Source organism: Orycteropus afer, unplaced genomic scaffold (assembly GCF_000298275.1).
Source record: "Orycteropus afer afer isolate SDZICR_OR568_19922 unplaced genomic scaffold, OryAfe1.0 scaffold00238, whole genome shotgun sequence".
NCBI classification, from domain to species: domain Eukaryota; kingdom Metazoa; phylum Chordata; class Mammalia; order Tubulidentata; family Orycteropodidae; genus Orycteropus; species Orycteropus afer.
Genome location: NW_006921825.1, coordinates 5273246 through 5283014, shown reverse-complemented (window position 1 = coordinate 5283014; position 9769 = coordinate 5273246). Strand labels below are relative to the sequence as shown.

The 9769-nt window shown below is 43.2% G+C and overlaps 1 protein-coding gene across 1 annotated transcript in view; it reads left to right on the top strand.

Moving 5' to 3' along the window:
- Positions 1-378: 378 nt before the first annotated feature.
- Positions 379-9769, top strand: part of JAKMIP2 (janus kinase and microtubule interacting protein 2) — an 85795-nt gene continuing 76404 nt past the window's right edge. The window contains exon 1 of the mRNA XM_007949133.2: positions 379-507. Within this exon, the coding sequence (XP_007947324.1) occupies positions 379-507 (129 nt within the window). The remainder of the gene's footprint in view (positions 508-9769) is intronic.

Below are 9769 nucleotides of genomic sequence, written 5' to 3'. Positions count from 1 at the left end.
AGATTTACTCATAGGTCCTTGTAGGAGTTTAAACAGATCATTGAAGGATATGCTCAGACTGCCCTTTTGCAAAGATCATTCTAAATTCATGGGAAAATTGCAAAAGAGGCAAAAGAGACAGGAAGTCACTTATGGTAGGCTGTTGAAGGCAGCTTAGTCTGGAGTGCACCAACTGTCAATACCCCCAAGTTGTTGCCAAAACAATAACCTCTGCCTCTGCTTCTTCTCAGGGCTTCCAAGTCAGCAGTTGAGGAGACCTTACCAAGGAGCACTACGCAGTAGATGCTGATACATCACAATCCAGGATAAGAAACAGTAACATGGCAGCACCTGTTTGAAAGGAATTACAAACCAACAGACTCCATTTAGAAAGGAACAATGTCCAAGAAAGGGCGAAACAAGGGCGAGAAGCCCGAGGCACTCATTGTTGCCCTTCAAGCTGCCAATGAAGACCTCAGAACCAAGCTCACTGACATTCAGATTGAGCTGCATCAGGAGAAGTCCAAGGTGAGTGAGGGCTACCTGAGGCCACAGCCTTAAGAGTGGCTCTGGCCATGTTCACATGCAACACACCCAGCTGTGTTCTTCAGCCCACTCCAGTGAACTCCTGCCAGTTGCCAAAGAGGGAGAGACCAACAATCCCGTCACTTGAAGATTGTCTAATGTGTCATAGGAGGGAACTGAGCCCAAGGTACACAGAAAATGACAATGGAATCTCATTAGACTAATCTGTGCAACCCCCCACCTCTACCCCAGAGACCCGTTACAGGGAAACCAGATAGTATAAAAACTGGCCTTGTGACGCCACACACACCACCTCCTCCACCATCATACCTACTGACACTTAATAGTTATATAGTAAAAAAAGAGATTAAAAAAAAAATTTCTTGACCAACCAGCTAGAAGTCACAAACCAACAAATATCGTTACTGCATTTTATCTGCCTCTTATTCTTTGAGATCTCTATTATATTATAATTTGTTATATCCTTCAAATTTGATTTCTCTTGATTTAAGGACAATAAAAACTTAGCTCTACCAAAATCCTTTGCCTCTGTTTCAGTTAAGTCTTGAATAAATAGAGCCCCCATATACAGATATGGATTTATAAGATATGGATACATAAGGATTTTTTTTTTTTTTTAAGTTTCCATGAATCCAGAGGGAACATGATGTAGGGGTTACTTTTTGTTGCTGTTATTTTTGTTTTTTTCAAGCATTTATTTGAGAGTCAAAAGCCCAAACAAAGCACTAATGTATTTAGCTCTCCTGTGGGAGAAGCAAATTTAAGAGTCTCTAAGGAAGTTTGGGCAATCTACTTCTGTAGTGATATTGCCTTGGAAACCCAAGGAGGGGTCTCTTATGAGTCAGATCTGACTCAATGGTAGTGAGTTTGGTTTGGTGTATTTATTTATCTGTAATTCACTTGATTGTGGTTCTCTATATCTGTGCCTCTCAGGTGCCACTGGGCATGCAGATAACCTGGGAAATAAGATGGAGATCACTTGGCACACAGTCCAAGGCTTCTGGTACATGTATGTGGATACAGGGGAGGACACAGGCCATGCAATTCTACCAAGCAGCCCAGGGGAATTCAGGTCCAGGTGGTTCCCAGCTTTCATACTGACAAATACTCCACTTTTAAGCTTCCTTCCAGGTCTAACGGTCTAGGAACATTTCCTTAGTTTCAGCTTTACCCTGGGGCAGTGGATCACATCAAGGGAAGCAGACTCCTCTCATTGTAGCAATGACAGGATGATAAACCATATTTATGGGAAGAAGGGTTTGTGTCTGGAGACTGGTAACCATAAATTGTTGCTGATTTACAGCAAGCAAATTCATGAAACTTCAAAGAAGCAGTGGCTCTGAGGACCCCACCACTGCCAACTGTCTATACATTCAGCCTTTTAAAATTGGTAATTCTCCAGCTTAGATGAGGCTGCCTGGTTATCCAGTACCTGGTACTGCTGTCTAACTGACAAGCCAAGCCTAAGTCCCCTTCCTCTGACAGGAGTCTGGTCTCCACCTCTTGAATAAGAGCCATCTCCCTTCCCTCTCCTCTATGCTGTCTTGCTTTCTTCCTCTCTGCGGCAGTTAATCACCATCCAGCACAGGAACTAAAACAAGGCCTCACTGACTGTCGGCAGCCTCTCCTAAAGAGCACAGGGAATTTAGAGGGCAAACAAGTCATAAAGTAGTTCTGTTATAAATAACTATGATTGTATTTTTAAAGGACTAGGCTTTAGGAGAGAGAATATAAACAATGCCAAGATGTGAATGCATACTCTCACTTTTGCTCAGGGGCTAGCATAATAAAATGACAAATCAGTTACTGGGGAATGGATTAGCTGAAGAATGGAAACCTTTGGGGACTGGGGGTATTTCTAATTTTTCCACCAAGACAAATAATCTGGTTGACATTTACAGAACATCCATTGTGTATAGAGCAGAGTCATAAGTGCTTTGGGCTAATAATATAAATATCTACAATTTATTGAATGTTTACTCTCTATCACCACTTTAACAAGCATATTTCATACTGACGTAATCTCAGCTCTTTCACCTGAGTGATGCTGAGCAGGTTATGAGCCCCATCTGTGTTTTCCTTTTCTCACCTGTCAAATAAGATAACAGTATTACTTCATAAAAGAAGTGTATGTTATGTGTATGTTAGTTGGAACAATTAGTTTATGTCAAGCATGTTAAGTGCTTAATGTGGTTATCTCAGTTCATCCTCATCACTACTCTCTGAGATGGGCATTTTGTTACCCCATTTTATGGATGACAAAACCAAGGGAAAGTAAATAATCCAGAGTCACATAGGACCTCTGGTGGCATAGTGCTGAAGGCATTTGACCACTAACCAGAAAGCTGGTGGTTCAAACCCACCAACCACTCCTTGGAAGGAAGGGTGGGCTTCAATAGTGATACTGCCTCGGAAACCCAAGGAGGGGTCACTATGAGTTGGATCTGACTTGATAGCATTGAGGTGTTTTTCTTTTTATGAGTTTTTATGGTAGGTGGAATGAGCTGATTCTTGAACTTCTCTTCCTCCTCTTAGAAAACCTGTGTTCTTGAAAAATGTGGAAAAAAAGAAATACCATAAAGTCTTTGCAACTCCTGGCAACTCCATGCATGTGTAGAACTGTGCTCCGTAGGATTTTCAGTGGCTCACTTTTCAGAAGCAGATTGCCAGGACTTTCTTGCAAGACACCTCTGAGTGAATTTAAAATGGCAGCCTTCTGATTAGCAGTCTAGGGTGTTAACCGTTTACACCATCTGTTATTGTTATGTGCCGTCAAGTCGGACCCAACTCATAGTGACCCCTTCTTGGGTTGCCGCAGCAGTATCACTATGGAAGGAGATTGCCCAACCTTCTTTCCCAGGAGTGGCTGGTGGGTTTGAACCATCAGCCTTCTGGTTAACAGTTAAGTGCCTTCAGCACTATGTACCAGAGCTCCTTTACACCATCTTTGTTGTTGTTGTTGTTGTTGTTTGCTGTCGAGTCGGCCCAACTCATAGCGACCCCTCCTTGGGTTTCCAAGGCAGTATCACTACGGAAGTAGGATTGCCCAACCTTCCTTCCAAGGAGTGGCTGGTGGGTTTGAACCGCCAGCCTTCTGGTGAGCAATCAAGTGCCTTAGGCACTACACTACCAGAGCTCCTTTACACCATCTAGGGACTCAAAAATAAATAAACAAGTAAAAGTGAAGGACTGGAAGGAAGTGGAAGCCTTGGCTAGAGAAAAGGAAAGGAGAATGTCAGAACTTGCTTTCTTTCCACACTTCCACAAATTTCAAAAGGAGAAATGAGATGTATGTGTGCACAGTGGTCAGAGGGTAAGATCATACCAAGTCCTTCTCCCATAGATATCTGCATTTTCATTGTGGGGAAATGAAACAAGCATACTAGATGCAGTGAAATTCTAGAGATAATGTAAAAGATTTGCCAGGCTGTGTTTGGAATGCACATACAGGTAAGTATGTAAGGTATAACTGAGTTCCAGTGAGAAGGGCCTACAGGATGGCATGATAGGAATTGAAGCACTATGGTACAGAAGAAGGAGTATGATGTGGGGCAAGGATGCTTGGGTTCTCACCTTTGAGCTGTATACCCTTGTTCTCTCTGGGCCTGCATATTCACATCAGTAAAATGAGAGGATTAGATGAATTAGGAGCTCTGGTAGCATAGTGCCTAAGGCACTTGACTGCTAACCAGAAGGTTGGTGGTTCAAACCCATCAGCCATTCCTTGGAAGGAAGATGGGGCAATCTACTTCCATAGTGATACTTCCTCGGAAACCCAAGGAGGGGTCACTATGAGTCGGGTCTGACTCGATGGCACATAACAACAACAACAAGGTCCTGTAAAACAAGACAGGACCATTTAGAAAAGATGACTGACTTCTGTAGCTCTTCCTACTTTGGGATGGTTGACAGGACTCTTAAATCTCAGTCCTTCCCTGACCACCTAGTAATGTTACTCTTCCCCAAATTCTATCTACTCTACCACATCACCCTTTATCTTTAAATCATAGAACTCTGTGCTATCTGATATTATGTTGTATAGTTATTTACTTGTTTATTGTCTATTGCCCACACACTGAAAAAATGTAAGCTTCCTATGGGCAAGGGATCGTGTCTGCTCTGTTAACTATGGTATCTCCAGTGCTTACAACAGTAAGCCTGTAGGCGGTGCTCAAAAGTGCTTGAATGTATTTTTATTTATTTATTTTTTTACTCTTCCAATAACTCTCTGGCATAAATCCTATTATATTAATTATTTAAATGGTAAACCCCAGGTTCTGGTAAAGAATGACTCCTACTCAGATTTGTGTTCTTCTCGGACCAGCACTCTGAGCCATTCAGCTGTTTTATTGTCTCTTCTGTGGACACTGCAAGGCAGTGATTAGCTGTTCAGTGTGTGACAGTGCATGGGGATTGCTGTGAAATGTGAAATCCATCCACCTAGTTCCTCTGAGCTTGACTACAGTGGTGATGAACTCTGTGAGCGATGAACACCATAACATAAGGGAGCAACATAGAGCCACATCATGGTATAGAGGGACAGGAACAAAGAGAAGGGCACCAGGGGTAGTGGCAGCAGCACTGGAGCCTGTGTTGCAGAACCTCTGAGGGAATCAGCTCTAGACTGATCTCCTGAGAGTCAGCCAGGGGCTTCTACTCCTGGAACAGACCTAAGACAGCAAACTACTTTCACATAAGCCTAGGACAAAAATAGGGCTTGATTATTATTCTGATTTTACTGAGAAGAAAATGAGTTTTAAATAGTTTAACTAATTTACAGCAAGTAAAGGAGCCAAAATAGAAATTCTCAACTTTGGTAGGATGGTGGTGATTGAAATAATGCTCTATTTATTAATGCACTGTGCTCTATTGACTCTCAGGCACTCTCAGATAATCAGTCAATCTTCTCGAGCCTCACATTGTTGGACTCAGGTCTTGAAAGGAGTGTCGGTGTGAGGAAGCTACCACTGACATGATAATGCAAAAGCAAAAGGAAAGTTTATTAGCTAGCTGGAGCTAGGGTCTCCGCTTATACCGACACAGCGGTTTGGGCAAAAGACCCCGTGCTCTCCTACTATTACATTTTTATAGGAAAAATACAGGGTGGAGTAACACCAAGGCGAAGGGGTACAAATGATTGGTTGTTGCTAGGGGGTAGAAAAGGAGGGGAGGGGGTTTGAGGTAAAGCCCTGAGGCATGGGGGACGTGCTGGAGTCCCTGGCACTAATGACTCCTGGTTAAAGAATAATTACCTGGAGGGGAGGTAAAGCCCTGAGACGTGGGGGACATGCTGGAGTCAGGTAAAGTTCTGAGGCGTGGGGGACGTGCTGGAATCCCCGGCACTAAAGACTCCTGGTTAAAGAATAATTACCTGGAGGGGAGGTAAAGCCCTGAGGCGTGGGGGACATGCTGGAGTCAGGTAAAGTTCTGAGGCGTGGGGGACATGCTGGAATCCCCGGCACTAAAGACTGCTGGTTAAAGAATAATTACCTGGAGGGCATTAGTACAAAATGAGTGGTCTCACAACATGACTGCTCCTGAAGCCTCCAGGGTCAGGCCCTAATGTGGAATTGGGTATTTCTCATTTTCTGCGTTTGTAGTACTACTGTCAGTAGGTGTACATGGCTAAAACTAGAAATTTAAAAATAAAATCCTTGTGGTTCCTCCATGCTGTATAAGACTTTCCTTAAAAGCAACCTTGCTAGAGTGGCAGCTTTCCCCTTTCACATCTCCTCTGTGAGAGGGGTTTAGAGGACATAAGGATCCTCATGGCTTACTTCGAGTTTAGAACTTTGGGGTCATCCAAGGCAGATAATCCAAGCCAAAGCTTATGTTGGCTTGTTTTGCCTTGATAACCTCTCAACCCTCTTCTTACCTTTGACTGCATTGCACCGTTTTTTATCCTGATTTTCTGAGATTCCATTAAAGCTCGCAGCAGCAGCATCTTTATTTTGGCATAATTTACATTGGTATTTTCTGTAGACCAGATTAAGATTAGGGCAGAAGAGGAAAATATATGCAGCACCTGTATAGTAAATTTCTCTTCCTTCTGTCATAAATGTAAGCTTTCCCCAGTAGAATTTAATTTTTCTGATTTTTTTCCCTTTCCCACATAGAACCTTGAGGGTAGGTGGGATTTTAGAGCTCCCCTCCTTTCCAGCTCCATACCACTCTCTTCTCCTTTGCATAAACATACTTGAGATGTTTCCAAGTTATAATTCCAAAACAAATCCACTTCCATCGAGTTGATTCTGACTCATAGCGACACTATAAGACAAAGTAGAACTGCCTAATAGGCTTTCCAAGGCTATAAATCATTATGGAAGCAGACTGCCTCATCTTTCACCCACAGAGCAACTGGTGGGTTTGAACCTCCAAGAATTAGCAGCCAAATTCCTTACCTAATAGGACTTCAGAGCTCCTTCAGTTATGATGAGGTAGCACTAAAACCAGGCAACTCAATGCATACTAAGGACTTCTATTTTTACTTAGGAAAATTATTCATAATTTTTTCATAATTAATAATGCAATAATACTAATAGGTTAGTCTTACTATAATATGTTGTTGTTATGTGACTCATAGCGACCCTATGTACAACGGAACGAAACATTGCCCGATCCTGTGTCAGCATCATAATCCTTGCTATACCTGAGCCCATACTTGTAGCCACTGTGTCAAACCATCTTGTTGAGGGCCTTTCTCTTTTTCATTGACCCTCTACTTTACCAAGCATGATATCTTTGTCCAGGGAGTGGTCCCTTCTGACAACATGAGCAAAGTACGTGAGACAAATTCTGGCCATTCTCGCTTCCAAGGAGCATTCCAGCAGCACACTTCCTCCAGGACAGATTTGTTAGATCTTTTATCAGTCCATGGTACTTTCAGTATTCTTCACCAGCACCACAACTCAAAAGCATCAATTCTGCTTTGGTCTTCCTCATTCGTTGTTCAGCTCTCACACACATATGAGGCGATTGAAAATACCATGGCTTGGATTGGGTTCATTTTAGTCTTCAAACACATCTTTGCTCTTCAGCACTTGAAAGAGGTCTTTTGCAACAGATTTGCCCAATGCAATATGTCATCTGATGTCTTGACTACTGGTGTTGATTGTGGAACCAAGTAGTATGAAATTTTTGACAACTTCAATATTTTCTCCATGTATCATGATGCTGCTTATTGATCCAGTTATGGGGATTGTTGTTTTCTTTATGTTGAGGTGTAATCCATATTGCTCAGTCTCTCTCCCAACCCACAGTCTCTCTCCTAACAATCTCTCTCCCAACAGTAAGTGTCCCTCGGTGTCTCACTCAGCAATGCTTGTCCCTTGCATCTCTTTCCCAAAGCGTGTGTCTCTTTCAGCTGCACGTCTTCCTCAGCCAGCCGTCAGAGAGAGACTTCTGCCTCTGGGAGGCCTCCTTTTGAGCCCAGCAGAGTGGCCAAACCAACCAATCATAACATCAGAATTCTGAACACCTGAGAGAGAGCAGGGAACCTCCCAGAACATTGTTTAGTGCCACTCCCAACAGAAATACCCCAGATGGACAACTTTAGCAATCAGGAGCTCCTCAGTTGCTCATGGCAAATTCCACCATGGAGTTTACAAAGACTTATGGGTAGAAAAGCCACACTAAGTAATTTACTACACCGCAGGCCACCCCATGGCATTTCTAGCCATTGTCCCATCCCTTTTGTACTTCAAAAATTAACATCCCCTTCACCATCAGTTTACGAATAACCACACCCATGAAAGTGTGTAATCCAGCCACTCAATGCCTTTATCTTCTCCCATTTTAAATAGCCAATTTCTAATTTGCCCATCCCCATCAAACCAGTACTCTGAGGAGACAAGCGTGGTCCTTTCTATCTGGAGAATCTTCTGTTCTGCTTGGAAACTTCAGGCATCTTCATCTGTAAACAAGCAAAGTCCAGCCCAGTGCAAGTCATCAAATTGCAGCAACTTAACACCAGCTTAGTGTCAAATGTCTTCCTCTTTGTTTGGTCAGATTCTGGTCAGCTCAGCCCTAGCCATCCCAGCTAGGTCATGGGTACCAGCTGCCAAGTTTGGGAGTTACACTCTTTCCTTCACTTCAGACTAGCCAGCACCTTCTCTCACATCTTCAGTCCTCAGAGACTGTCTCAATGCCTGTAAGCTCACAACTCATTGCACTTCAGACCAGCCAGCCCTTTCTCTCATCCCCAGTCTATGTGGCCTAGGTCAAAGACTACCAAACTCAGCCCATTTCTTCTTTGCTGCACTTCCCCCATTTCCACTCAGGTGGGCCCAGGTGGTCACAAGTGAGTAACATACAAGTTTACTACTGGCTTCCTTTAACTTTCAGTCCTGGAAGGGATTTCTCTCATGGACCATGACTTTCCTGTCTCGATGCACCCAAAACCAGTCTGCTTGCTCAAATTCAAAGCCAAACAGTCATTATTCTCTCCTCTTTAGGTCCTTATTCAAATGCAAATCTTCTGTTCCCTCAGTAGTGCTGGGTGGGGCTCAGGTTTTCTACCTAAACCCCCTATGCTCTACACATAGGGTTTGAAACAAAAGCCTGTGCTTCTTCTGGGCAAATTCTATTTCCCCTTTTAACATATCCAATCAAGTATTGGCTGAAGGTTGACTTACACACTCTGTTAGCCATATCCCATTATCATTTCTAATGAACAAGCAAGAGAGAGAACATTCAATAACCATAGTACATTCAGATAAACACATAATACTTTTAAAGATATTCCAGGTTCATCTCTTCACCTTGATAACCATCCCATTCTATGCATATGGCCTTGGGCCTTTGGCAGGGTGTAACCAAAAGCCCTAGTCGCTGGATCAATTATCTCCTTTAAGAGGTAACACCAAACAAAGTAACCATCTAAGAATCTAAAGTTTCACTTCTCAGGTCCCTTACTTCTTTCTTTTACAAAGTCTCATGCTTCTATGAGCCTGGAGCCACTGCAATGAATCCCACTTCTGACACCAACTGCAAAAACAGCGAGGAGGACCCCCTTCAACCACACAAGGGGAAGACAGGATCACCATCAATAGCCTAAGGCCTATTCTTGCAAGGCCAGACATGCTGCCTCCCTGCAGCCCTTTCACCAACCGTTCCTCCCAAAGCACCCACAACCTCTCTCCTGGGTTCAATAATTCACTGCAGTGGCCACACAGAACTCACAGATTATGGGGTTTATTAGGGAAGCACCAGGCTACAATTCAAGTTCAGGAAAAATGCTAAGTCT